This window comes from Microtus ochrogaster, linkage group LG8, assembly GCF_000317375.1.
Source record: "Microtus ochrogaster isolate Prairie Vole_2 linkage group LG8, MicOch1.0, whole genome shotgun sequence".
NCBI lineage: Eukaryota > Metazoa > Chordata > Mammalia > Rodentia > Cricetidae > Microtus > Microtus ochrogaster.
Genome location: NC_022033.1, coordinates 13,634,434 through 13,662,238, shown reverse-complemented (window position 1 = coordinate 13,662,238; position 27,805 = coordinate 13,634,434). Strand labels below are relative to the sequence as shown.

General features: G+C 52.0%; 3 protein-coding genes across 5 annotated transcripts; 1 reads left to right on the top strand and 2 right to left on the bottom strand.

The window, feature by feature from the left end:
- Window positions 1-117: 117 nt before the first annotated feature.
- On the bottom strand, window positions 118-3,162 carry Neurl2 (neuralized E3 ubiquitin protein ligase 2). Of its 2 annotated transcripts, none has more exons than XM_005362895.2 (2): window positions 2,399-3,162; window positions 118-1,218 (listed from the first exon to the last, which is right to left on the bottom strand). In XM_005362895.2, exons 1-2 carry the CDS (start codon window positions 3,138-3,140, stop codon window positions 1,103-1,105), a joined length of 858 nt encoding a protein of 285 aa, XP_005362952.1. In that variant the 5' UTR covers window positions 3,141-3,162; the 3' UTR covers window positions 118-1,102. The 2 variants fall into 2 exon arrangements, with proteins under 2 accessions (XP_005362952.1, XP_026642898.1); XM_026787097.1 differs by having other exon boundaries at window positions 1,117-1,232.
- Window positions 3,163-3,493: 331 nt separating this feature from the next.
- Ctsa (cathepsin A) lies at window positions 3,494-9,675 on the top strand. 2 transcript variants are annotated; one of them, XM_005362897.2, is made up of 15 exons: window positions 3,494-3,570; window positions 3,745-3,923; window positions 4,019-4,130; window positions 4,742-4,792; window positions 4,882-4,968; window positions 5,200-5,355; window positions 5,657-5,748; window positions 6,328-6,412; window positions 6,883-6,974; window positions 7,059-7,134; window positions 7,216-7,358; window positions 7,971-8,046; window positions 8,671-8,760; window positions 8,918-9,022; window positions 9,239-9,675. In XM_005362897.2, exons 1-15 carry the CDS (start codon window positions 3,517-3,519, stop codon window positions 9,320-9,322), a joined length of 1,482 nt encoding a protein of 493 aa, XP_005362954.1. In that variant the 5' UTR covers window positions 3,494-3,516; the 3' UTR covers window positions 9,323-9,675. The 2 variants fall into 2 exon arrangements, with proteins under 2 accessions (XP_005362954.1, XP_005362955.1); XM_005362898.2 differs by lacking the exon at window positions 3,494-3,570 and adding an exon at window positions 3,582-3,632.
- Window positions 9,609-27,563, bottom strand: Pltp (phospholipid transfer protein). Its single transcript, XM_005362900.3, has 16 exons — window positions 27,398-27,563; window positions 26,704-26,814; window positions 26,521-26,620; window positions 23,984-24,112; window positions 23,336-23,491; window positions 22,139-22,202; window positions 21,993-22,056; window positions 20,489-20,580; window positions 16,580-16,756; window positions 16,431-16,490; window positions 14,197-14,361; window positions 14,026-14,093; window positions 10,520-10,562; window positions 10,356-10,419; window positions 10,187-10,263; window positions 9,609-9,913 (listed from the first exon to the last, which is right to left on the bottom strand). The coding sequence occupies exons 2-16, from the start codon at window positions 26,801-26,803 to the stop codon at window positions 9,791-9,793; spliced, it is 1,482 nt and encodes a 493-aa protein (XP_005362957.1). The 5' UTR covers window positions 26,804-26,814; window positions 27,398-27,563; the 3' UTR covers window positions 9,609-9,790.
- Between the last annotated feature and the right edge of the window lie 242 nt (window positions 27,564-27,805).

Genomic DNA, 27,805 nt, shown 5'->3' with positions numbered 1-27,805 from the left:
GAGACTTTGAATACCACTAGGGTCCTACTCCATCAACCAAGAATGCCAGGGACAGACATATCAATATTTTTATGTTCCTGAAGAAAACAGAGTCAGGCCTGATGGAACAGGCCTGGAAACAGCTGCCTGGGAAGCTGAGGCAGAGGGATCACAAGTTTAAGGCCAGCCTGGGCAATTAGACTCTGTCCTAAATGACAACTAAAAGGGGGCTGGCATCTGAGTGTGGGGGTACACCCCTTAATCCCAGCATTCAGGTGGCAATGACAAGCAGATCTTTGTGAGTCTCACACCAGCGAGGGCCACATATTGGGACCTGTCCTCAAAGGGTTGGAGGGAGGCTGGGAAATGGCTTGGTGGCACAGTATTCATCTGGATTGGGCACTAATCTCAGTCCCTAGTACTGCAAAAGACGGAGGCAGAACTAGTAGGCCATGCCTGGGCTCTCGGGTTGAGATAGGACTGCCACAGTTCAAGATCCCGTGTTACAGAGTAAGACCTTGTCTCAAACAAACCAAAAACAAAGCAGTAAATATAATATTTCCCAAAGGTAAAACCTCTGATCTAGTGAAATGCATCTTCACTATGACCATTTATTAGAATCTTTGAAGGGGCTTTTTACAAAAAAAAAAAAAGTGTTTATGTCAGGCATGGAGGCCCACACCTATAATAATCTCAGAATATGGGAGTCTAAGGCCACTCTAGGCTGCAGGCAAGACCTTGCCTAAAACAAAACAACACAAAAAGCCATGATGACTGGGTTTAATTCTCTGACAAACCACAAACCAAAGGAGAATATGGAAGCTGTGCTTGCGTGTATGTGTCTGTGTGTGTGTGCGCACGCATTGGCACTCACCAAGTGTCCTAGATAATTCAAAGGAGCCCACACACTATGAAGGCCTGATCTAGACAGATTCTAAAACACTCTCTTTGGCCTGTGACTCTAGAAGTGGCTGCCCCGGGGCTGCAGTGACGAGGAGACCCTCCGGTGCTCAGAACGTCAACACCGGCTATTTATTTCCCACCACGTGGCCAGTTTCGGATCAGCCACTGCCCTGGAGGCAGGATGGCACTTCTGCGGCTCTGCTCCGGTGGCCTCAGGCCTTCATTCATACTTGCAGAAGTTCTTCAGTCCTTTGGGCAGGTGGAGCCCATCAATGGCCAGCCTGTGCACCACACTCTTCTGGATCACCAGACGGCACAGAGTTTGCAGGGACGGCACTGTGGAGAGAGGACTGTCAGAGACAAACTCATCTGGGGGAGGTGACAACAGGGCTGAGGAAATCTACATCTTGGTTGCTTATTTGCCATCAACCTGGGAATTACTTTCTGCTCTCAGGCTCAGCCCGCCCGGCGCGGCTGCTTGCATAGATAGCTGACGTACACCTCCTCCTGAGCCTTTGTCTACACAGCTGCTTCTATTGCAACTGAGTCTGATTCCTTCACCCTTTACTCAGCTTCATGTCTGATTTGCCTGTGCAACCACAGCCCAGTACATTGCAGGTTCCTGCGCAACGCATTCAGACACGTGACCAGAGGTTTCAGTGAAAGGTTTACTGGGCTACAATGAGCCAGATTTCAGAATTTAAAAGTTCTCAATCTGGGGGCTGGAGAAATGGCTCAGTGGTTAAGAGCACTGCCTGCTCTTCCAAAGGTCCTAAGTTCAATTCCCGACAACCACATGGTGGCCCACGACATGCCCTCTTCTGGCCTGCAGGCATACATGCAGACAGAATATTGTATACATAATAAATAAATAAACAAACAAACAAAAAAAGTTCTCAATCTGAGGTCTGTGGTGGCTCTAAGCCAAGAGGTCCAAATCTGTGAGCATTTTCCTAATAAAGACACACGAACTCATAGCTGAATGTAGGGGCCCCAACCCTCAGCAGGCTGAGACAGAAAGGGGTGTCTGAAAGTCTAAGGCCTGCCTGAAAGACCAAGTTCCAGACCAGCCTGAGGTACAGAGTGAGTGGGTCTCAGAAAACCAAAACTAAACAAGTCCACAAATTTCTCAAGAAGCCTCAGGTCTAAAATTGGTTTTGGAATCCCTGTCTTAAGGGTTGGGATGTGCAGCATAGCAAGAGTGTTTGTCTAGCATGCATGAGACCCTGACTTGGTTTCCAAGACCAAAACAAAACAAAAATCCCTATCCTTCTATTGAAACATCGTCCAAGCTAAAAGGGACCTGTGGGGTCTCAGTCAAGCAGCTGAGTATACTGGTGCAGGCCCACGGCCAAGAAGCGATGTGTGCAAAACCACAAGCAGATGGATGCCCTAAGCGAGACCAGATTCTCCATCTTCAAAACTAATGCTGCTCAATCTCAGACCTTGCCAGCTGGCTGTGGTGTCCTAGCAGGTGCCTGTCCCTACACTAAGCCAGGTAAGGAGGAATACCTACAGCCATACTCCAGTTGGACCAGGCGCACACTCTTGGTGGAGGCAAACACATCTACCACAGCGTAGAGGGGCTGGGCAGCTGGCAGCCCCCGAGCACTGGGACCCATGTCTTCCCCGTTGATGACGATGTGCATGTCGGCGGTCCCATCCTCACGCGGACAGAAGAGAACACCCAGGCGGCTACGGCGCGCTGTAGGAGGCAGCACGTTCTGTTCATAGAGCTGATCCAGGAGGTGGCTATAGAGTCCTGGCCGGCTGCGTCCCACCAGGCGGTCCCGGGGTATTCGGAACTGCTCAATGCGCAGATAAGGTTCAACCAAGAGGGCTTGGGGGCGGCTGGGGGCCGCTGACTCTGCATATGCTTGACCCTCCCGGGGCACGCGGTTGTGGTGGCGTGTGATAGCGAAGACCCAGCTGTGACCAAGGCTGACCAGGTCAGGCAGTGAAAACTCGGGAACAGCGGCCAGGCTGGCCGGGTCCAGAGCGGTCAGGCCAAGACGCAGATGCCCGCACCAGCCCAGCTCTTTTTCCTCTATCTCCACTAGGAATACCTGGCCCGGGGCTAGGGGCTCGCGACTGAAGCACACACCGTGGGCAAAGCTCTCCACGCGTGTGGCTCGCGTTCCTGACGGGTCCACGCGGATGTTAGCTCCGTGAACTTGATGGAAGCGGGTGGGAGGGGGCTCCGAGCGCGCAGGACCTCGTGGGTCACCCAACCCTACGGGTCCGGAGGCAGCAGCCATCTCCCCGCCATGAGACAAGCCCGCTCGTGCCAAGGGCTATTTTGGGCGGCGGGCTCAGATGGTGACCGCGGGGGGGTGGGGGGGCGGGGGACACCATGTAAGGCATTTCCCCCTTGCCTACCTAACCCCGGCACCGCCTGGGGGTCCTAGCGCCGCTTTCTCGGCATCTCGCCAGTAACAGGTCCCCAGGAGTGTGGGAAACCTTGTCAATACCAAGATCATCTGATCTCTGGCACCCTGGCTAATAACCCTAGGAGCTGTGTACTTTGGCCAGGTAACTGACCGCTCCCGACCCTCAGGCCGGCAGACAAGAAAAAAAAAGTGGACATGAGCAAGCTCTCACGTGATGCGGGCGTTCACGTGACTAGGGCTACACATGACTTCCAATCCACCGGCGCCTCCTGGAGAGCAAGGACGCAAGGAAGCAGAGGTAAGGAGATTCCCGGACCGATGGGCAGCGATCGAGGCTCTGTGGCTGGGAGCTGGACCCGGGTGGGTGCTTCTCCGGGAGATGAGCGCCAGCTCCTCCCCAGGGACTGCTGCACCGAAGCTCAAAGGAGCTGGGGGACTGATAAACATCCTTCGCCGATACTTCCTCCCTCAGATGCTCCGAGCCGCGCTGTCTCCACTGCTCTTGCTGCTGCTTGTGTCCTGGGCATCCCGGGGCGAAGCGGCTCCGGACCAGGATGAAATCGATTGCCTTCCCGGCCTGGCCAAACAACCCAGCTTCAGGCAGTACTCCGGCTACCTCAGAGCCTCGGATTCGAAGCACTTTCATTACTGGTGTGCGGCCCTGCCTGCCGAAGAGGGCTTGATAGCTGCTGGGCGGGCGGTCAGGGTCTCTTACTTGCATCAATCCTGCCCTGCACCCTTCCTAGGTTTGTGGAGTCGCAGAAAGACCCGAAGAACAGCCCGGTAGTGCTTTGGCTCAACGGGGGTCCTGGCTGCAGCTCCCTAGATGGGCTCCTTACAGAGCACGGCCCCTTCCTGGTGAGTTGAGCCCTGTTCTCCGCTGTGAGAGAGGACAGGGAGTAGAGGGAGGCGGGAAACAAGGAAAAGAAGCAACAAGGAAAAGGCAGGAGAAGTGGGGGAGAGGAAGGAACCTGTGGCTTCCGGAGTTTGTTTTCCTTCTTAACAATTCTATTTTGAGCCGTGCAGTGGTGGCACAGGCCTTTAGTTCCAGCACTCGGGATGCAGAGGCAGGCGGAACTCTGTGAGTTCCAGGGCAGCTAGGACTGTTAACACAGAGAAACCTTGCCTCAAAAACAAAACAAACAAAAAACCTACAATTTTATTTTGTTTTGTTTTTATCTGACCCTTGGCCTAACTTTCTGTACCTCTCCGGAGTGTGGCAATATGTGAAGAGCCTGCTGGGTGGTGGTGGTGCAGGCCTTTAATCTCAGCACTGGGGAGGTGGAGACAGTCGGATCTCTGAGTCTGAGGTCAGCCTGGTCTACAGCGAGTTCTAGGAAGGCTCCAAAGCTACAGAGAAACTCTGTCTTCAAAAACCAATAAACAAATAAATAAAGAGCCTAGCACCGTGGCTCTTTCTCTCTACCCAGCTGTCCAATGGGACTCACACAGCTGTCTTTCCTCCCCAGATCCAGCCAGACGGTGTCACCCTGGAGTACAACCCCTATTCTTGGAATCTGGTACACCTGCAGCTGTGGGTCTTGTGGGGCTGTCTGGGTACTTGCAGGGGTGGGGAACCCTCTTCCGCTCATTCCCCCCTTCCCTCTAGATCGCCAACATGCTGTACATTGAGTCCCCAGCCGGAGTGGGCTTTTCCTACTCAGACGACAAGACCTACGTGACCAACGACACAGAGGTGAGTCTGGCGCCTGCCCACCTACCCCGTTCTCGCTGCCTCCCCGATAGTGTGATTGGGGAGAGAGTACGACCTCAGAGTCTACTTTTGGCTCTGTCATGTGACCTGTGGTAGGCTCATTACAAAGTCACTTCCTCTTGCACAAAATAAAGTGGGCTGGGCTCGCTATCTCTGAGGATCTCTCCAGTTTAAACCTCAGGTCTCCGGCCTCTTCCATCTCACCATCCCCAGGTGGCTCAGAACAATTTCGAAGCCCTGAAAGATTTCTTTCGCCTCTTTCCGGAGTACAAGGACAACAAACTCTTCCTGACGGGGGAGAGCTATGCTGGCATCTACATCCCTACCTTGGCTGTTCTGGTCATGCAGGATCCCAGCATGAACCTTCAGGTGCAAGACAGCTACCAGAGGGAGGAGAGACACCTTGGGGCCATGACCTTGGATTAGTTAGGTCAGCCTAGCCTGGGCACTCCCTCATAGCCTGATAGTCTGACTATGCGGTCAGCTTGCACGCCTCCTCCTCCTACCGGAAGCTCACCTGCCAGGCTGCCACTCACGTTCTTTAGATTGAGTGACCTCACTCACCCCCACAACCCACTCTGGATTGATTTCAGCTTCTAGATTGCAGGTCAAGGGAGGGTCCCCTCATCCTCACCCTTCAGATGAACTGAGAACTCTGGCTCTTTCACAGGGGCTGGCTGTGGGCAACGGACTTGCCTCCTATGAACAGAATGACAACTCCCTGGTTTATTTTGCCTACTACCATGGTCTTCTGGGGAACAGGTACGGGAGAGGGATGGTTGGGCAACGTCGAGGGTGGGGCAAGTCCTGAGATCCCAGATCTGTCCTCCAGCACATGATACTCCTGCTCTGATTATGAGTGGGTAGGGTTGGCCAAACCAAGGGTTTGATGCTTAGAGGCCAAGAATAGAGACCAAGATGTAGCGGAGGTAAGGAGTCTGGGCATGGTGGAAAAAACAGGCAGCTGGGCTGCACAGTGAGTTTAGACCTTGAACCCAGACTACCTAGAAAAACCTGGTCTCAAAAACATTTCTTTCATTTTAAAAGGGCCCCTGTGCTCTTACTACAATTGATCTAATGATATTTAGAACTGCTTATAGATGTTGAAAAAGGATTGGCTCCTAACAGGCCCCGAGGAAGACTCTCTGTTCGGACTAGGGGGCAGGCTCTTGGGAACTGGGTTTGACAGCCTACACACCGTACCACGTCTTATCTTTCCTCTTCCCCTGGGGTCAGGGTCTGAGGAGGTTGGAGGGGCAGGGACAGTGCCGCACCGCTTAGCGCCTCTCTGCACCGCTTAGCGCCTCCACCCTCCCTCAGCCTGAGCACTTTGATCTGCAGGCTTTGGACTCTGCTCCAGACCCACTGCTGCTCTCAGAACAAGTGCAACTTCTATGACAACAAAGACCCAGAATGCATCAACAACGTGAGGTTCCGCCCTTCCACCCTAGTCCCGAGATGCGGCTCACACCTCACCTTGGGAACCCCCTATCTCTCCAGCTCCACTGCGTCTCTTTTGGGTGGTGCTGGGGGTTGAACCCAGGGCCTAATGCGTGCACGACAAGCACTCTACCAACTGGGCTGTAGCTCCAGCCCACTTCACAGCCTCTCTGTCCTGGACCTTCCCATATGTGATGGTCTCTGCGACATCCAGTCAGGAAACGGAAGCCAAGGATGCTTAAAGCCACTTGCCTTAAGTCGCAAGGCAGGGAACAGTGGTGCTAGGACTGGACCCAGGTGTGGAAGATTGCTTCCAATGAGCTTTGGGGTCTGTGGAAAAAAGTGGGTGAAGGGTAGTGACAGGAGATGAGGTAGGAAGGCAGCTAATTTTGAGGGGAGATGAGTAGGTCATGGAGGGTCACAGATCGAAGAAAACATGATGGTATGTTGGCACAGCTCCAGGAAGTGTCTCGAATTGTGGGCAAATCTGGCCTCAACATCTACAATCTCTACGCTCCGTGTGCTGGTGGGGTGCCCGGCAGTGATAGGTAGGTGCTGCTGGTTATGCCTGGGGCCAACCCCAATGGCCTCTACAGGCCAGCACCCATCTTTCTTAATTATTTATTCTTCAGATATGAGGACACTCTTGTGATTCAGGATTTTGGCAACCTCTTCACTCGCCTGCCACTCAAGCGGACCTTCCATCAGGTATGCAAGGGCATGGGCTTTCCCTGGGGGAGTAGGTGGGGCAGAGAAGTAAAAGCCCTCACCCTGTGTCCGTGCTCCCAGGCACTGCTGCTGCGTTCTGGGGACAAGGTACGCTTGGATCCCCCCTGCACCAACACCACAGCCCCCTCCACCTACCTCAACAACCCGTATGTTCGGAAGGCCCTCCACATCCCTGAGAAGCTGCCCCGCTGGGACATGTGCAAGTGAGCTTCTGTGGCCACTCATGATTCAGGAGGTGGCGTCAGCAGGGTTCACAGGGGTCCTGCAGCTAGGGCTCCTCGGAGCGGGCGGTGTGGACATTCAGGGTGAAAATTAGCTGGGCAGGATATTTAATGGCCTCGATCTCCATCTTGACTGACATTCAGTTAACTCAGAGGTGGCCACATTGGTTATCATCAGATCCTTTTCTGACATAAGCGTTGTCCCAACTTCCACTCCACTGCCACCCAGAGCTGCTCATTCTGTGACCCCATCAAGTAAAAGAGTAGCCCTAGCTCATCAGAGCCTAGTGAGGTCTTTCCTGATTGGTCAGTGCCCATCCTCTACTCTGTCGTTACCAGCTGTTACAGCTTCCACACCTGCTGGTCCCTTTACACTAAAGCCAGCTGTATCCCAGCCATTGTAACAACCAAAAGATGCGCCCACACATCTCCAAGTTTGGGTGGGTTGAGAAATCTCTGAATGCCATTTCGGTTCGGATGAGTAGGTCCAAGGAGAGGTGATAGACCCAGCGCTGGGAATCAGAAAGCTCCGATTGTTGACTGGCTTCCTCTGTGTCTGTTTTTTTCTGCATCCTATGCATGTGCTCCCTGCAGCTTAGTGGTGAACTTACAGTACCGCCGTCTCTACCAAAGCATGAACTCCCAGTACCTAAAGCTGCTCAGCTCACAGGTATGTGAACACAGCGCAGCAGGCTCCAGCCTCCGCGGCTTCTGAAGCTTTCCGCCATTGTAGCCTTAGGTTCTAGAGCAGCAGGTGCGGTGGGGCGCTCTCGGAACTTGCCCCACAACGCCCTAGTGGCTTTTTTCCCCCTTATTCTGAGACTCTGTATTGTTATGTAGCCCAGGCTAGCTTTGAACACAGCAAAACTATCTCAGCCTCTCCAGTTCTGGGATTACAGGTGTGTGCCAACATGCCTAGCTCTGGGAAAGTGTCTTATGCATTCCCAGCGATGTTTTCTCTGTCTGTAAAATGAGACTAATCATCTGGGCATAGTGAGTTATAACTATAAGGCCAGCCCCGGGGAGACTGAGGAGAGATTTCAAATTCTAAGACAATCTGGGCTCCCGAGATGAGACTGTCTTATTTGGGGGATGGGGTATCTTCCTCCCTAGACAGTAAAAACATCTGACTGGTGCTTACTGGACATGTAGTATGCGATCAGAAAACATGAGAATTTCAGGTTCCTACTATTAGCTGGGCTTCTGCCTTCCCAGGAAGGTAGGGCTTGAACCAGGGAAGGGCTGAGGGCCTGGGCCTATCCCATACTTCTGTTTTCCCCTTCTCCTACTCCAGAAATACCAGATCCTACTGTACAATGGCGATGTGGACATGGCCTGCAATTTCATGGGGGATGAGTGGTTTGTGGATTCCCTCAACCAGAAGGTAAGGTTGTGCTGGGGGGTGGGGGCATGGGGTGCCAGGAGTGACTCTCATCTGCAGAGGGCACACCTGGAGAGGACTCTCCAGTCCTGAGGTCTCGAGGTCAGCTGTGGGCAAGGCTGGCAGGAGCCACTGGCTGATGTCCTTCCCGATGGGCCAGATGGAGGTGCAGCGTCGGCCCTGGCTGGTGGACTACGGGGAGAGTGGAGAGCAGGTAGCCGGCTTTGTGAATGAGTTCTCCCACATTACCTTCATCACCATCAAGGTAGGACTCGGAGCCTAGCGAGGGGCAGCTGAGGCCGGAGGGACAGTGGTGGGACCTCCCTTCTTTACCCTCTGGCTTTTGTTTCTTCTGGGTCACCACTGGTGCATCAGGGCAAGCTTTCAGGGTGAAGAGGGGAGTAAAGGTCTTGGGATGAAGTACCGGAGGGAAGGGTGATAAGTATTGGGGATCCGAATCTCATAAAGCTGTGCTCCCCAGGGCGCTGGACACATGGTCCCCACGGACAAACCCCGAGCTGCCTTCACCATGTTCTCTCGATTCCTAAACAAGGAGCCTTACTGAGGGGACCCATGGAAGTCCTCAGTCCTCCAGCCCCTCCCAGCCTCTCTCGACAGAGAGAGGTCCTCCTTTATGCAAAATGCCCCTGTGGGGCAGGTCTTGCTCTAACACTGTCCCCAACTTACCACAGCCCTGTGCATCCCAGCCTGGGCCTCAGGGCTTCACAGAGACAGCCTAGGGGCAGTGAGCACTTTGTTCCCGCCACCACTGTGCGGTGGCCTGACCTCCCCCCACCTGCTTAATGAATGCCCCATCCCAGGACCCCAACAGAGCTCTAGGGCAGCCCAAGAAGAGGGGTGGATGGATTGTAATTGATGGCTGACTGATTATGAAATTAAATCGGGTATAGCTTCAAACCGAATGCTTCTCTGTGGCACTGGGGACACTACAGGCTGTGGGTACGAGGGGGCCAGGGCTGATGCTGAGAAGACCCAATTCCTGAATGCCAGCTGCCTGGGTGGGATGAAGAACTCAGGCAGCCACTGCAGAGGGTGGGGCGACACTGGAGTCCACAACGGTGGCAGGACGGTTCTTGTCAATCACTTCTCGAAGCCCTTTGGCAAAGTGGAGGTCAGCCCCAACGGTGAGGAAGCCCTGGGAAGGGGACAGGGAGTCTCACTCTGTCCTTTAGGAGTTTGGAGACAGCTTTTTCAAACAAACACATAATTGAGAGATCTCGGGGGGGGGGGGGCAGCTCCTTTGAGGTGTATCTCCTCTATAGCTTGGCTTTGTTTCTGAATAAAATCCCTTGCTAGTTGCTAGGGAGGAGCAACTAATGGAAAAGGGGCTTTGGGGGACAGAAAGCACTGGGGTGTTGTCGGGAGGGGAAGACCCTGAAGTGCATCCTCCCACCCACAATCTACTTACCGCGTGGTTGGTCACCACCTCCCGCACAAAGTTGATGCCCTCGGGGAGGGGGATCTGCACCCCACGCCAGGTCCGCTCTGTGGGTGGGAGAGGCAGGCTCAGCCAGGTCCCTCCAGCTAAGCCCCTGCCCCCATTCCTTCCTTCCTCGCCCCCCCTCTGCAGCCCCTACCATTGAGCATGGGCATCACTCCAATTTGCAGCAGTGTCTTCAGTGGGGCCTGCAGTGGGATGAGCTGAGGGGAAAAGGGCACAGACAGGAGCGCATGGGTGGTGGGTTGGTGTGAGCTGCCAGCCTGGCCCCAGTGCACCCACCTACCGCCACCCCCGACTCACTGCCAGAGACTCCAGCGCAGACTGATTTGAGTAGATCTGAAACCTGCAGGAGAGAAATGTGCACCGTGGCCATGAAACCTGAGGACATCCTTTTCTTGGGCCCTCCCTAAAAGATGGCCCCAAGTGTCAGCCTTCCAGGCCCCACCTCGTCATCTTTCAGGGAGCTGCCACATTCCCCAGGTGTGCATGCTTGAGTGACACTCATCTTTGGAGCCCCCTTTCCTTTTTTTTTTTTTCTCTTTTTCTTTGTTTTTGTTTTGTTTTGTTCTTTGAGACAGGGTTTCTCTGTGTAGCCCTGGCTATCCTGGAACTCACTCTGCAGACCAGGCTGGCCTCGAACTCACAGAGACTCACCTGCCTCTGCCTCCCAAGTGCTAGGATTAATGGCATGCTCCACCACTGCCTGGCAACACAAATTAATTTAAAAAAAAAAAAGCTAGCCAGGTTGATGGAGCCCTAAAGCCAGCAGTCAGTTTTCTTTCTAAAGGCAAAGGCAGGCAGTTTTCTTTGAGTACCAGACCAGCCTAGACCTTTGATCAGAAAGGAGTTGGGGTGGGACACGGTACTGGGGAGATGGTTCAGAGGTTAAGAGCACTTGTGACTCTTCCAGAGGCTGAGTTCAGTTCCCAGCACCCGTGTCTGGCAACTCACATGGCTTGTAACTCTAGCTTCAGGACATCCGAAGCGTCTTCTGACCTCTTCAGGCACCCATGCACACATAATTAAAACAAACTATTACTAAAAAACAAATCTTAAAAAAAAAATTGAGGGCTGGAGAGATGGCTCAGAGGTTAAGAACATTGCCTGTTCTTCCAAAGGTCCTGAGTTCAATTCCCAGCAACCACATGGTGGCTCACAACCATCTGTAATGAGGTCTGGTGCCCTCTTCTGGCCAGCAGGCATACACACAGACAGAGAATTGTATACATAATAAATAAATATTTAAAAAAAAAAATTGAGAGCTGCCACAGAGGCACAGGCCTTTGATCCCACCACTTGGGAGGAGGTGGAGGCAGGTGGGTCTCTGTGAATTTCAGACCAGCCTGGTTTACATATTAAGACCAAGAAAAAAAACACTCAGGAGGCAGAGGCGGGCAGATCTCTTGGGTTCAAGGCCAACCTGATCTACAGAGTGAGTTCCAGGACAGCCAGAGCTACACAGAGAAACCTGTCTCAAGAAGGGATGAAAGAAAGAAAGGAAGGAAGGATGGATGCTGACCTGGAGATGCAGAGCTCTTTCCTGGCTTGTATATAAAGCCCAGTTCTATTCCCAACACCACATAAATATACACATATATGCTGCTGAGGCACGTGCATATATGTATATGCATGTGTGTATGTGTGTTTGCATGGGTAAAGGTACACACGTGTGTAGAGGTATGTATGGATATGTGCACATGGAGACTGGAGGTCAAACTCAGGTCATTTTTCCTCACACACCATCCACCGTGCTGTTTTGAGACAGAATCTCTTCATTGATCTGCAGCTCCCTGTTAGGCCAGGCTGGCTGGGGAGTGAGCCCAGGGATCCTGCTGTGCTTTCTCCAGTGCTGGGATTACAAACCGTGACCCCTAAACCCCAGGTTTTTAGGTGGGTTTTAGGGCTCAACCTCAGGCTGTCATCCTTGAACTCATTCACTTAGCTATCTCAACAGTCCTTGGGATTGTTTGTCGTTGGTGATGTTTGAGGCAGGGTCTTGCTATGTAGGGCAGCCTTGGCTGGCCTCAAACCCACTGGAGTTTTACCTCAGCCTTTCAGGTGCTAGGATTACCTGGCCGAGCTGCAATACTGTAAAACACAGAGTGACTCAGTCCTCACTCATAGCCCTAAGAATCTGGGACTTTTAGAAATTGTTTGGCACCAGTAAGGAAACTGAAGCTGCAGAGGTGATGTAAGTTGCCTGAAGTCACGTGGCTGTGTGGACTACACCCTGCCTCTAGATTCCAAGACCCTGCTACCTTTCCTGGTTTTGTTTCAGCCTCTGTATCTGCACTGTCTGCTAGGTAGCCACTAGTTAACGAACTGTGAAGTACAGCCGTTTAATTATAACTATAAAATGCAGAGTCGCACATGGCCAGGGGCAATGACGCTTGGCTCAGCCCTAGAGAAGATGGTATTTGCACTGGTATTCGGCACAGGAGGAAATGAGCCTTAAAATGAGAAAATGACTTGCTTCAAGGTAACCATTGCACTGAGCCCAGGTTGATGCCCGAACCAGTGTTTCCATCCTCTTGGCTGTGTAACAGCGGGTGTGTCATTTAGCCTTACGGAACCAATTTGCTGGTCTCTAATAATACCTGCTTTGCCTGCTTCTGGATGCTGGGAGAATGCAGAGGCGTTGCTTTAGAAACCACTGTTAGCCAGGAATGGTGACACACACCTGTAATCCCATCACACAAGAGGCAGATCTCTTTGACTTTGAGGTCAGCCCAATATATAGAGTGCCAGTCCACCCAATGCTACAGAGTGAGACCTTGTCTCAAAAGAAAAAAAAAAGATAAAAGTACTTTGGGGGCTGGGGAGATGTGGTTCAGTTGGTAGAGTGTTGCCATCTAGCATGCCCTAGGCCTTGAGTTCAGCTCCCGAGCTCTTCCTAAACAGGACATAGTGGTGTGTGCCTGTGATCCCAGCACTCCAGAGATGGAGGCAGGATCATCTTCGGCTGTCTACTAACACAGAACTTGGATGTGTAGGTGTGTGTGTGTGTGTGTGTGTGTGTGTGTGTGTGTGTGTGTGTGTGTGCACGCGCGCGCGTATGCGTGTGAGGTCAGAAGACACCCTCTAGGGTGTTGGCCCTTAGATGCCTCCCACCTTTTGTTTGAGACAGGGTCTTTCAAAGGCCAGACTAGCTCTCATCAGAGCTGCCAAAGATCCACCTGTGTCTTGTCATCATCACTGGGATTAAAAGCTTTTCCCGTGGGCTCTAGGGATTCAAACTCAGGGCCTTGTGCTGACAAGGCAAGAACTTTACCAATTGAGCCATCCCTATATCCCTGAGTTAAAAATCTTAAAAATCTTTTTAAAAAAGATTTATTTATTTTTATTTTATGCACATTGGTGTTTTGTTTGCATGTATGTCTGTGAAGGTGTCAAATCCGCTGGAACTGGAGTTACAGGCAGTTGTGAGCTGCCATGTGGGTGCTGGGAATTGATCTGAAAGAGCAGCCAGTGCTTCTAACCACTGAGCCATTTCTCCAGGCCTGAGTTAAAATCTTCTCCATTCATTCATTCATTCATTCATTCATTCATTCATTTTTTGAGACAGAAGCTCACTATATAGCTCTGGCTGGCCTGGATCTCACTATATAGACTAGAGCGACCTTAAACTCAGAGATCCACCTGCCTATGTTGAGTACTTAAAGGCATGAACCATAACACCCAGACTTGAGTTCGGTTTCCTATGTACTAACAAAGACAGATCCCAGCTTGTTGGAGGCTTACAGGAAGAGTTTGGTTTTAGCCCCAAGGTTCTGTTGGGCAGGTATCACTCACTATCGACCGCATACCTGCGAAGGTCCAGCTTCGTTCGCAGTGCCTTGCCCCGGAGTGTCATCTTAGCACTGAGACGCCCTTCCTGAAGGGAAGTGCGCAGAGCCATTAGGAACTGGGAAAGTTCAGAGCCTACTTCACAACCCACTTCTCACTGGCCCCCAGGTACCCTCATTCTGGGGCCATACCATGATCATCTTAGACAGCTCGACTTCAGGCAGCATGGGTGGGGCCAAGGTGATGGTGAGGCTGGCAGTGACAGAGACGGTGGTGCCTGAGGGCTTGATGGTGCAGCGTGGAGGGCTCACAGCCTGCAGCTTCAGCTTCAGTGGGGAGTTAATCACTGTAGGGCTCTGGAGACGGGGTAAGGAAGGTGGGTCACAGTCTCAAACTGTTACCTGGTGAGCACTGGGGATACGGGGGGGGGGGGGGGGGACGACAAAGTCTCCCGGATTGCAAGTACAGACTGTGCTACCGCAAGACTGTGCAACTACTGCCCCACGCCCTTCTGACCTCACCCAGCCCCCATGAGTTGGTCAAAGTAGTCTCCTTCCTTCCTTCTCTTTTGAGATGGGCTCTTGCTATGTTGCCTGACTGGTCTTGAAACGCTGGACTCCAGAGCTCCCCCGGCTCAGCCTTCAAGGGCTGAAATTATAGCACGCACCCCATACCTGACTCCCTGCCCCCCCACTTTCTCCTCAGTAGCTAATCCAGACTCAAACCCCAACTGGGACTCCCCAGGGATGGATGACCTTTTTGCTTAAACATCCCCTCCTCATCGCTGCGCTCTACAGACCGCGTGATACTATTAAATGCGTGCACTTACTCATTGCTGAGCGTGAGTCTGAGCAGGTGTGCTAGCTAAACCTGTAATCCCAGTCTTTGGGAGGTAGGGTAGATGCAGGAGGAGCAGGCATTCACACACACACACACACACACATATAATTATATAATATATGTGTGTGTATATATGTATGTGTATATATATAATTTGAGGCCAACCTGGGCTATATGAGAATATGAGATCCAATCTCAAAAACAAACATCCCTTTAAGCATAATTCTGACCACAGCATACACACAGAGTAGCTCAACCAAATGAGCCAGGTACTATTATCCTCATTTTGTGTATGCGCGTGCAGTATGTGTGTGCGCGCACACGGGTGCGTGCGTGAATATATGCTCCTGCTACAGCCCAACTTAGGTGTCTTTCTTTCTCACTTCCAACCTTATTTTTTGCGGCAGGGCCTCTCCCTGGACCTGCAGCTCTCCGATCCAGCTAGATTGGCTGACTAGCAAATCCCAGGAATCCTCCTGCCCCCTCCCCAGAGCTGTGACAACACTGCGCCCAGCTCTTAACACAGGTGCTAGGGATCCGAGCTCCGTTCCTCATGTGTCTAAGGCAAACACGTTACTCACTGAGCCAATCCCCCAGGGAACTGAAGCAGAAGGACAAAGGTCTGTGTGGTCATGCAGCTGCAGGCAGAGCTGACCGATAAATGCAAGCAGCCTGGGAACACAGCCGTACTCTTAACTAATCCGCCATCGGGTTGACCATGACGGCAGCAGCAACAGCAGCTGTTTTACCGAACACGCGCCCCATAGCTGGTACTGTCTAATTGCACGTTTTACTTCACTGAGAACTCACAAAATGCTTACAAGATTATGTGTGTAGAGAAGGCCAGTGTGACCTGGAGTCACACAGTCTCAAATTCCTGTCACTTACAAAATTGTAGCACTGTATTTTCACATGCATGCAGTGCCCTCGGAGACCAGTAGAGGGCACTGGATCCTCCTGAATTAGAGTTCCAGACAACTACTGTGTGGGTGCTGGAAACCAAAATTAAGACAGGGTTTCTCTATAGCTGGAGCCTGTCCTAGAACTTGTTTTGTAGACCCGGCTGGCCTTGAACTCAAGAGATCTACCTGCTTCTCCCTCCCAAGTGCTGGGATTAAAGGCATGCACCACCACCGCCTGGCATATTTTTTAAAAATATTTGTAGATGGGGCTAGAACTCGGGGCTTCACGCATACACAGCAAGCATTCTACTAACTGTGCTATATCCCTAAACCCCTGTTTTAAATGTTTTCATTCCTTCCATCCTCCCCCATTAAATAAAGGTAAAGAAATGAGTGTAGCAACCACCCTGAAGGCCCCGACACTTGGAAGGCTCAGGTTCTCCCCAACCTCCCAGCTGCTCTGTGAAGTTGACAGGGCAGGCAGTGCCAACCCTGCTCGACAAAGTGGGAAACGGGCTTGGCGAGGTGAGGGGACTCGGCCACAGGCAAAAGGCCAGGCTTTCAGTTGCCTCTACAGCCACCGCTGGAGATCTCCAACTGTACCCTCCACCTACCACCTCGCTGTTGTGACAGTGGGGTGACCTTCAACCCCATCCACACCCCTGCCTCTAGCCAATACTCACCAGGAGAACAATGCTCCCAAAGTAGGTGGCCCTCAGAAGCAGGTCCAGGTCACTTGGCACCTGAACAGGGGAATTAGGAACGAGACAAGGTCACTAACCCCTCCACCATGGGCCCCTTCTTCACCCAGCTTCAGACAAGCCTGGCATACCTTGTCCCCCACAAGCGTCAGCTGCAGGGCTCCAGCCCGGAAGTAGCTCTCCATGGCCGAATCAAAGAAGGACTCCGAGAAGGCCACATACACCATCCTCTCTTCCTCCTCTAACTGTGGCTCCACCGCCCTGTTGAAGAAGCTCCAGTTCCCGTCAGTCAAGGGGAAGAATGTTCCCTGGAATTGGGAGTTCAGGGTCAGGGTCAAGGTAGATCGGATTTGTGCCAGGCACAGTCAGGAGTCACGGAGAACTGGACTGTGTGGCTGTCCTGGGTTGGGGGTGGTGGGGTACTCGCGGGCTCATCTCTCAAAAAGTATTGCAAAGAGGCCAGGGGAACAGGAGGAGCCCAAGAAGCAAGGCATGGAGCTGAAGAGACGGCTCAGATATTAAAAGTATGTGCTGCTCTTCCAGAGGACTGGGGTTCAACTCCCAGCACCCACCTAGTCTCAACAGTCTGCCAGTTCCAGAGAATCCTTCTGTTCTCCACAGGTACTGCAAAGACATTGCTGTACTTAAAAAGTTGGCAAAACTTTCACACCATAAATAAGCCCAGAAAGAGAAGGAAGGAAGGAACAAAGAAACAAAGAAAAGGAAGGCAGAGAGGACCAGGGAAAATAACACAGCAAAGGAGGAGTCTGAGTGGCCTTGGATACTGGCAGCAGTAATCACAGCCAAATTTACATATCCATCTTGGCCACCCAGTTCCAGGTACTCAGTGCCCTCCTCGACTTCTGTGATTTTGAGATGTGGTCTTGCTAATGTAGCCCTGGCTGGGCTCAACTTCATGGCAATCCTTCTGCCTCAGTCTTTTGTGTGTTGGAACATACCAGCATGCGCCACCACGAGTGCTTCCTTCGGTCTGTCTAACAGAGGCTCCTTTGGTCCGCGCCACAGCCCTTGGAAGTCATGGTAACTCACTCTGTTCTTTGCACTTACTAGGAAACAGGCACAGATGGGTGACGCCATCTGCCTGATGTTGTGCTGCTGGCCAGGGGTGGGATCAGGATTTGAACTTAGGACAGTTGAGCTGCAGAGTCTTTAGAACACTTTGTTGCCGGGCGGTGGTGGCGCACGCCTTTAATCCCAGCACTTGGGAGGCAGAGGCAGGCGGATCTCTGTGAGTTCGAGACCAGCCTGGTCTACAAGAGCTAGTTCCAGGACAGGCTCCAAAACCACAGAGAAACCCTGTCTCGAAAAAACCAAAAAAAAAGAACACTTTGTTGCCAGCCACAAGAAGGCACAAAGGTGGTCACATACGAACTGCTGAACTGCTGACGTTGGGCAAGTCTTCATAGCCGTCAGTTGAACACAGCTGGGGTGCCCTATTTCCTGGGGCCTAGTCCTGCTCTACAGGAGCCCCGCCTTCTCTCCCTCTCCCTAAAATAAAATTACTTAAACTTTGAAGTCACTCACTCCCTGTGGTCCATGCTTTTCATTCTTCAAATCTGTAAAATAAGAACCTGAAGGCTGTCTGGCCCAGTGGCCAGAATTTAATCCCAGCATTCCCATTCCCGAGGCAGAGGCAGGCAGGCAGATCTCTGAATTCAAGGTCAGCCTGAGTTTCAGGCCAGCTAGGGCTAGTCCTCTAAAAACAAACATCGAACCTTGAAACCTGCAGGCTTAGGATGGCTTTGGTGGCTGTCCATTTTCTCTCTAGGCCCCCTATCTAAGCCCACCTTGGACAAAAGAAAAGGTCTCTATCAAATTCAAAGACGCTCCAGTAATCCCTATGTCCTGATGACTTCCTGGCCAGGAACTGAAGAGAGAATCCATCAGGGAGAGATCTCATATCTAGCCATTCCAGCTGCCAAAAAGACTGCAAGGCAGAACCTGGGTTCAGCACCCTCCAGTCAGGCCTTGAAGGCCTAGGTAAAAGGTCCACTAGCTACCCACAATGGCTGTGGCCTGAGCCTGTGAAAGATCCACTAAGCTAGCCACAAATGGATGTGGCCTGAGTCTGTGAAAGGCACTACAGGTTTTGATTGTGCCCTTCTTTTTTCTTTCTCTCTCTCTCTTTTTGTTTTTGTTTTTTGAGACAGGGTTTCTCTGTAGCTTTAGCGCCTGTCCTGGAACTAGCTCTGGTAGACCAGGCTGGCCTCGAACTCACAGAGATCCACCCACCTCTGCCTCCCTAGTGGTGGGATTAAAGGCATGCGCCACCACCGCATGGCTTAATGTGCCCTTCTTTTCAGCCTGTTCTGGTCGTCTGCTTAGGGCTTGTAATGCTGAGCTGTAAAAACTGCCTGCTCCCACTAGAAGGGAATTGTTTTCTCCACGCTAAGGTCCCTGGTCCATTTCTCCCCTATCCTCACATCACTATCCAGGTACCAACCAAGGCCCCTCACTACACCCAGCCGTTAAACAAAGAGCTCTCCGGGTCCCTTAGGTAGAGCCCAGTGGAGGGGACCAGCAACTGCCACACCTGATGATCCGCTCAGCTCAAAGAAGCCAGACTGGTAGCTACCCACGTTCCCTAAAGGCAGATAGGGCTACTCCTTGGGGTGTGGGGATAAGAACAGGAGGTAGGAACAGGCCAAGTGGGCCCCCAGAGCAGCAGTTGTGAGAATGTCCTGGCTGGAGGCAGGGTGCCAGGAGAGTGCTCTGCTCCCGGCTTCAGGTTTTCGGTCACTCCTGCCTCGAGGCTACACCTGAAGCAATACCTAAAGACCTGCCTGAAAGCAAAGAGTCACCTGGACACGGTGGCTGGGCCAACCGGACTGACCAGCTCAGCCCCCTCCCAACACCTCCCCCCAGCTTCCACCATCAGTCCAGACTAGCAGCTATGTGGTACCCTACTTCCAAGGACCCCTCCTGCTATCCAGGAACTCTTTACTCTTTCGCTTAAGTTCTCTGCAGTGAAATATTTATTTCCAAAACTCAAAAAAAAAAAGTTCTAATAACACAGCTGTGTTTTTACACACACAAATTCAACTATAATTAAAAGCAGCATCTAGGGGAGACAGCTCAGTGGTGAAGAGCACCAGAGGATATGGGCTCAGTTCCCAGCAACCATATGGCAGCTCACAGCAGTCTGTAGGTCCAAGTCTAGGGTTTCTAAACCCTCTTCACACACGGACTGCACAGACAGACAGACAGACAAAACCACTTATATACAGAAAATAAAAATAAACCTTAAAAAAAACAATTATTGTTGCTGGGTGTGGTGGCGCACATCTTTAATCCCGGCACTCAGGAGTCAGAGGAAGAGGGATCTCTAAGTTGCGAGGCCAGCCTGGTCTGCAAAGCAAATTCCAGGAAAGTCAGAGCTACACAGAGAAACTATCTCAAACAAACAGCATTGTCAGGCTGGCAAGATAGCGGCTCCTCTGGTAAGGGAGCTTACTGGCAATCTTGAGGACCTAAGTTTGATCCCCAGGACCCCAGGTGGATGGAGAGAACGAACTTCCACAAGCTGACCTCTGACCTCCAAATGTGTGCCATGGCATGTGTTGCACACACACAATATTGTATCAATCAATGGACATTTGCAGGCTAGATGTCCCACAAATGTGACACCATTTTAAACTGTGAACTTGAACATCCTCAAACCATGGCACCCATGGAGGGCTTGGACTCAGTCCCCTTCGGAATCCCAAAGAAGACTGTTGGCACCTGATTCACAGGGTTGGGAGAGGCAGGGGATGGGCAGGGCATGAGCAAGTCCCTGAGGTAAGGTCCTTTGTGGGGCCCAACTGGACAGGAGGAGCTGCAGAGACACAGGACATAGCTAGAAAGGTGGGGCTTGCCCTCCAGATCCAGGGGGCTGAACCCAAGGCAGCAGCAACAGCAGGAAGACATAGCAGAACAGCAGAGGAGAGAGAGTCAGTTTGCAGAGCCCTGCTCAGCCATAGAGAGAAGGAAGCTGGTTGGCAGTCAGAGGTCACAAGTAACCAAGTCAGTCAGCTCACCCGGAATTCCAAGTCCATATTGCCACTGGAGACCACAGGATCCTTCAGGAGGGAATAGTCGATGCCAACAAGATCATCCACAGAACTACGCACTGCAGAAAGGGGCTCAAGTCACTCTAAGCTGGGCTACACTGGGTCTGGTGCTTAACCTCTCTCTGTCTTTCTTCACAAATACTGACACTCCTCCCCTCATAAAGGTTTTTAATTTTGTTTCGTTTTTGTTTTTTTCAAGATAGGGTTTCTCGCCGGGCGATGGTGGCGCACGCCTTTAATCCCAGCACTCGGGAGGCAGAGGCAGGCGGATCTCTGTGAGTTCGAGACCAGCCTAGTCTACAGAGCTAGTTCCAGGACAGGCTCCAAAGCCACAGAGAAACCCTGTCTCGAAAAACCAAAAAAAAAAAAAAAAAAGATAAGGTTTCTCTGGAGCTTTGGATCCTGTCCTGGAGCGAGCTCTTGTAGACCAGGCTGGCCTCGAACTCACAGATATCTGCCTGTTTCTGCCTCTCAAATGCTGGTTAAAGGTGTGCGTCACCACCGCCGGGCTCCCTCATAAAATTCTTATGAGGATCAGATCGGCTTAAAGCGGCAAGCACTTAGAGCCTGGGGTGGTGTCCACTCTTGGTAATGAAGTTATTGTTAGTTCCCAGACTACTGTGACCACTGGAAAGTTTTCATCAAATCACCAAGCAAGACTGAAAAGGAGGGGCCAGCAAAATGGCTCATCAGCTAAAGGAACTTGCCTCCCAAGCCCGGCAACCTGAGTTCAAACCCCAGAACCCGTACAAAGGCAGGAGACAGTCAATTGCACAATGTTCTCCTCTGACCTCCGCACATAAATCATGACATGCGTACACACACACACACACACACACACACACACACACACACACACACCACACTTGCCGAGTGATAAGAGTGTGTTTTAAAATGCTTAAGATGGCCGGGTGGTGGTGGCGCACGCCTTTAATCCCAGCACTTGGGAGGCAGAGGCAGGCGGATCTCTGGGAGTTCGAGGCCAGCTTGGTCTACAAGAGCTAGTTCCGGGACAGGCACCAAAGCTACAGAGAAACACTGTCTCGAAAAACCAAAAAAAAAAAAAAAAAAAAAAAAAAAAAAAAAAAACTAAAATGCTTAAGATGGCAAAGGGGTCACTTCCCCCGCATTCCTTTACAATGCCCTTCACCCAACAGGTCTGATGGGACAGAATCACTGCTCCACGGTAGACAGACACAGTGGCTTAGGAAGAAGGGACTTATGTAAATGATCAGCAAGCACACACTAAAGACCTTGACAGCTCCTGGGGAGGCGTTGCCAGACAAATGAGGAACCCGAAACCCAGACGGGTTTTCTTACCTAAGGTTAGACAGCAGGTCAACAACACATTTGAACCCAGGACTGCTTCATGGCTGGACTTGGAAGGGGTCTGTTCTGACAACAGCATACAGCTTCCTTCCACCCCCAACCCCCTGGCTCAGGTCTCTAAGCCCCACCAGCACTGACTCACCGGGCACCGTGTCCAGGAGAGAGTTGAGGAGCACTATCCCAGCGTGGTGGAGCACAGGGCAGATCTGGGGGGACAGGACCAGAGTCAGGGCTTCTCAGCACCAGACCACCCCTACTTTGGTACCCAGGTCTGCCACCGCCCAGCACCTGCTGGTTGAGGAGGAACCGCATCCCGGAAGTGATGAACGTGGAGAAGAAGTTATATATTCCCCTGCAAGGAGAGGAGAGCCTGCGTTAGCCCAGCCCTTGGCCTGACCACAAGCCACGTCCAGGAAAAACACAGTGCCCAAAAGAGACAGTTACAACAAGGGCTCCTGTGTTCCAGCCAGCTCCTCAATAGATGCCCCAAGATCCAAGCCCAGCCCCTCTCAGCTTGACCCTCAAGACTCCCTCCGCTGTCATGTGCCTCGCTCACAGCTGCCCAGAGATGCCCAGGTCTAACCTGTACACCCCCGATGCCCTCCCCAGTGTTCGTGCCCACTGCGGCCTGACTGGGCACCGACACCTCCTGTTCCAGTCAGTCTTCTCAGGTCACCCTCCATCCTGAACACTGTCCTGGTTCCACTTCCTGGGCACTCATGACCACTGTTTAAGTCCTGCCAGCTGAGCTCTAGACTGCTTTCTAGATCTTCAAGGCCTGAGACACACGACATTTGTTAAACAAACTCTGACACCAGATGACAAATCTATCACGATTCCCTCAAAAACTCAATGCCAAGGACCCCCAGGACCCCCAAGATATCGCTTTATGCTAGTTGTAGTAGTAAAGTAGTAGTAGTATTTTGGTTTTTCGAGATAGGGTTTCTCTGTGTAACAGTCCTGGCTGTACTGGAACTTGCTTTGTAGACCAGGCTGGCCTCGAACTCACAGAGATTTGCCTGCCTCTGCCTCCCAAGAACTGGAATTAAAGGTGTGTGCCACCATGCCTGGCTCCAGTTTCATTTTCTAAATTCAGGTGGTTGGGGATTGAACCCAGGGCCTTGTGGATTCTAGGCAGATACTCTACCACTGAGCCAGTTGCAGCCCCGGGCATACTAATCCTAACAACTACATTTAATCTTAGCAGTTAGACATTTATTATATGCCAGGGACTGTTCTAACTGTTCTACATCTAACAACACAGTGCCCATGACGATCTAGGGAAATAGATTCCCTTCTTCTCCCCATATCCCGGAAGACACCGTGGCACTGAGCTTCGCTGACTTGCCCAAGTTCACACACCCAGGAAGGGGTGGGGGGACTAGGATTTGGGTACATTCAGTGGGATTCCCAAGATTTGTCCTTTTTCTGCGCTAGGAAGTTTGACTATGGGGCTCAAAGGTGTGCACTGTGGCCAGGACTTACTTGAAGGTTCCCCCAAAGGCCATATCCATTTTAGAGACAGAGGCCTCGCAGGAGACATTGGACACTTTAATCCGACCAGCAGGATCCTGGGAGAGCTTCAGACCTGTGCGGATGGACACACCCTCGGCCGAGGCATTGATGTAGCCCCCATCATAGCTGCCAAAGGGGGGTTCGTGTTCACCCCGGTGGGAGAGGAACTGAGGTATCACTACCCTTTTCTTCACCCATACAACATCCCCATCGCCTTCTAATCCTCCTCCATGCCAAACCCTTCTCTCCAACACGACCCGCCCTTACTTTCAGGACGTTTTTAATGACCAAATGGGTTTAATTAGCATTGTTTGCATAAGTATGGGTGTGGAGTTACTAACTGAAGTACGTGCCAAGTACCAGCATCTACACTTTAGAAAAATGACTCCCTGCTCCCTCGTAACCATTCACTGCCTGTAGTAGCCAGGGGTGGAGAGCCATAAACCCTCCCCATAACTCCTCTCTACCTTCACCAGACAGCCTACCAAACCCTCTACTTGCTTGGAGAATCTGAAACCTAGGTAGGCTTGTGGATACTGGGTCCAGCCACCAGGCCCTCTCCTGAGCATATGGGGAGGTAGGGGGTAGGGGATAGGGAGGGGTGGTGGGGGTGCTTACAAGAACCAGTAGAGAAGCTGCCTCCGGAAGTGCAGCCCCAAGGACGCATTGGAGATGTGCAGCACCAGCTCCTGGTCTGGCTGGAAGTGGAGCTCCGAGGTTATCAACTGCAGCTGAGTGACCTTCACCCTGCAGAGGGCAGGTGTCAGGGTTGGTCCAGGACCGAGGGGAAGGGACTCACCCAACCACAGGGACTTCGTCCCTCCTCTTCTAACTTCTGCAGGCTGGGAAGCCAATTGGGTGGGATGGAGTTTTCCTTTGCCCCTCAAGAGCTCAACCTGGATGGGGTAACTCAAGAGATCTGCTCTCTGGACCCAGGGGTTGAATGGCCTCCCTCTTTTAAATAATGTTTAAAAGACAGTGAGTTGGGCTGGAGAGCTGGCTCAGTGGTTAAGAGAATTTGGCTGCTTTTCCAGAGGTCCTGACTTCAATTCCCAGCAACCATATGGTGGCTCACAACCATCTGTAATGAGATCTGGTGCCCTCTTCTGGCCTGCAGGCATACATGCAGACAGCACACTGTAAACACAATAAATAATTTTTTTTTTTTTAAAAAAAAAGAGCTGGATGGGCTGGAGAGATGGCTCAGTGGTTAAGAGCATTGCCTGCTCTTCTAAAGGTCCTGAGTTCAATTCCCAGCAATGACATGGTGGCATTTAGCCATCTGTAATGAGATCTAGTTCCCTCTTCTGGCCTGCAGGCATACACACAGACAGAATATAGTGTACATAATAAATAAATAAATAAATAAATAAATAAATAAATAAATAAATAAATATAAAAAAAGAGCTGGATGGTGGTGGTGGTGTATGCCTTTAATCCCAGCATTTGGGAGGCAGTGGCAGGCAGATCTCTGTGAGCTCAGCCTGGTCTACAGAGCGAGTTCCAGGACAGGCTCCCAAACTACACAGAGAAACCCTGTCTCAAAAGATCAAAAAACAAAGAGGGCTGGAGACATGGCTCAGCGGTTAAGAGCACTGACTGCTCTTCCAGCGGTTCTGACTTCAATTCCCAGCAACCACATGGTGGCTCACAACCATCTGTAATGAGATCTGGTGCCCTCTTCTGGCCTACAGGCAGGATACTGTATAAATACATAAATCTTTAAACAAACAAACAAACAAAAAACAAAACAAAGAAAAGAGTGAGTCACCAGGCGCTAGGCCCCAGCACTTGGGAGGCAGAGGTAGACCATCTCTGCCTGAGTCCCAGGGGTGCCAGGGCTACACAGAGACATGGGAGTCTCCATTTGCTATTCAAACCTGATCTTAAATGTGTGCGCCCAAGGAATCCTTTTACAGGAATTACATATATATTTTTATTATATTCTACTCACACACACAAAAAGCTGGGCATAATGGCAAACGCCTTTAATTCCAGCACACAGAAGGCAGAAGCAGACCAGCCTAGTCTACAGAGTGAATTTTTGGCCAGTCAGGCTACATAATAAGACCCTGTCTCAAAAATAAATAAATAGGGGCTGGAGAGATGGGTCAGCAATGAAGAGCACTTGCTTGACTTCCAGAGAATCAGGGTTCAATTCCCAGCACACACATGGCAGTTCACAATTGCATAACTTCAGGTCCAGGGGACGGGATCCAACACCCTGACACAGACATGAATGCAGAGAAAACACCAATGCACACAAAATAAAATTATTAACTCTCAAAAAAAAAAGGAAAAAAGATCTATATAGTCTTGTTCCTTGCACCGCATCCTCTGCCCAAACTGTGATCGCTAGACCTGTTTTCGCTGTTTCTTTTTTTTTTTTTATTTCTCCTACGGGATTTTTAATTTTCGCTGTTTCGTTGAGACAGGTTTCTCTACATAGTCCCTCTGTAGACCAGGCTGGCCTGGAACTCAGAGATCTGCCTGCCTCTAGCATCCCGAGCATCCCGAGTGCTGGGATTAAAGGCGTGCACCACCACCACCACCTGGCCTTGGCCTTGATATGACTTTTTTTTTTTTTCTTGGTTTTTCGAGACAGGGTTTCTCTGTGGCTTTGGAGCCTGTCCTGGAACTAGCTCTGTAGACCAGGCTGGTCTCGAACTCACAGAGATCCGCCTGCCTCTGCCTCCCGAGTGCTGGGATTAAAGGCGTGCGCCACCATCGCCCGGCTTGATATGATTATTTTAAAGCCCAACCATGCCTTTAACTTGCGATCCTGCCCCAGCCCCCGTCTCCACCCCCCCCACCTCGAAAGCGCCAGGCGTTTGTCAGACTCAGCTTTCCACCTGGTCCTTTGCCTCCTCGTCACAGCTCTCCCATCTCTACCTTCCTTTTAAACTTCCTCCCTTTTAGCACCACCCTATGCCGAGACTCCACTCTCGACCACTGGTAAATTCTTCTAGCGCACCTCCACAGTGTTCTTTGGTCCAAGCTTCAATTCTACTGGCTCGTAGTCCCCTTTCTTGGGCCTGCCTACCTTCATCCAGTACCTTAGAGCCTCACCCTGCTTAACTGGCCACGCCCCGAGTTCAGGGGTCTCCCAAGTCATCCCACCCATCTTTGAGACCCCGCCCCCAGGCCCTACTTACTCAGAGATGTTGTAGTAGAAGTGGCCCTTACTGCCATACAGGTCCGGGATGGTGATGGTCTCCAGCTCTTGCTCCAGAAAGCGCAGTCCCTCCTGCTTCACTGAGGCAGCACGGAGACCCTCAGCTCCCGTGCCCGCAGTGAAAGCACCCCACCCGGTCCACCACGCCCGCCTCGTGCCTTACCCAGCTCTAGCGCCGCGGAGGTGACGCGGATCTTGCATCCCGGGAGCTCGGCATGAGCACCTGCCAGGAGCGCTAAGAAGAGGGCCGGAAGCAGGGCCATGGCGACCAGGCCTGGGGGTAGGGTGAGATCGCAGGTGTCACCTGGGCGGCTCAAAACTACTCCTTGGGCGTGCAACTAGAACGGGGTGCTGGCCCGGACCGTTATTCTCCATAAAACTGTTCGGGGCACTCGGAACTAGTAATCTCGTCTCCATTAGCTAGAAGCAGAAACCGAGGCTCCGAAGTGCGATGCGACTTGCGCTTTGTCTCTAGAGGATTTGGGGCTCGGTTCCCTCGTGCAACCTCCGCGTGACGAGTTTGGACCTCAGGATGACCCCCCCCCCATTTTCCCTTTTCCTTCAGAGGAGGAGGGCGTGTGCTGGCTTGTATGTTGGTATGACAACCACCACACGCGCATTCCTGCTGAGCTGCTTGCGGTCTCCCAGGCCGCGCGCAGGGGTGGCCGGGCTGACCGCTGTCTCCTGGGTTCCCCTGCTCTCCCGGATCCCCCAGGTCCTAAATCTCTCCCATCAGGCACTCGGCCTGGTGTCCCATCCCAACGCCCTCCTTCATCTGCTCTCCTCTCCACCTGGATTCTGCGGGCCATGCGGCTCAGGAGGGTCTAGGGGTACGATGGGGACGCGCCCCAACTCACTTAGTGTTGGAACTGGGGGACGGCGCGGTCACACGGGACGGCAGACAATGCAAGGGATCCGGGCGGCGGGGTCTGGCGGGCAGCGCGTGTCCTGCAGTCTTTATAAGCCTGGGCCTCCCGACCCCCCTCCTCGCTGCTGTTCTCCCCTCCTCCTTGGGGGCTGGGAGGGGACGGGGCGGGACGCTGGCAGCCGGGAGGGTGGAGAGAGGAGTACCGAGCTTGTGACAAGCCCGGCTGCTGTCTGGACAAGTGGGGGGACTTGCTTCTAAAAGATCGAGAAAAGTGCAAACGGCGGCCTGCCAAGCCACAGCTGTCAAATGCCCGTCACCTAAGCTCTTCCTGCACGCTCTTCAGCAAACCCCTTCACTTTACTGCGGAGCCTCGGTTTCCTCATCCAGCACAGAATCA

What these genes read in the sequence shown, in the direction of transcription:
- Neurl2 (XM_005362895.2), bottom strand. Translation starts at nt 3,140, where the DNA reads ATGGCTGCTGCCTCCGGACCCGTAGGGTTGGGTGACCCACGAGGTCCT. An exon ending in GGTCCAACTGGAGTATGGCT is followed by an intron (nt 1,219 to 2,398) that starts GTAGGTATTCCT and finishes CTCTCTCCACAG; the next exon opens with TGCCGTCCCTGCAAACTCTG.
- Ctsa (XM_005362897.2), top strand. Translation starts at nt 3,517, where the DNA reads ATGACTTCCAATCCACCGGCGCCTCCTGGAGAGCAAGGACGCAAGGAA. An exon ending in ACCCAGAATGCATCAACAAC is followed by an intron (nt 6,413 to 6,882) that starts GTGAGGTTCCGC and finishes ATGTTGGCACAG; the next exon opens with CTCCAGGAAGTGTCTCGAAT. An exon ending in TAAAGCTGCTCAGCTCACAG is followed by an intron (nt 8,047 to 8,670) that starts GTATGTGAACAC and finishes CTCCTACTCCAG; the next exon opens with AAATACCAGATCCTACTGTA.
- Pltp (XM_005362900.3), bottom strand. Translation starts at nt 26,803, where the DNA reads ATGGCCCTGCTTCCGGCCCTCTTCTTAGCGCTCCTGGCAGGTGCTCAT. An exon ending in TTCTACTACAACATCTCTGA is followed by an intron (nt 24,113 to 26,520) that starts GTAAGTAGGGCC and finishes TGCCCTCTGCAG; the next exon opens with GGTGAAGGTCACTCAGCTGC. An exon ending in AGGTGGTGACCAACCACGCG is followed by an intron (nt 9,914 to 10,186) that starts GTAAGTAGATTG and finishes TCCCCTTCCCAG; the next exon opens with GGCTTCCTCACCGTTGGGGC.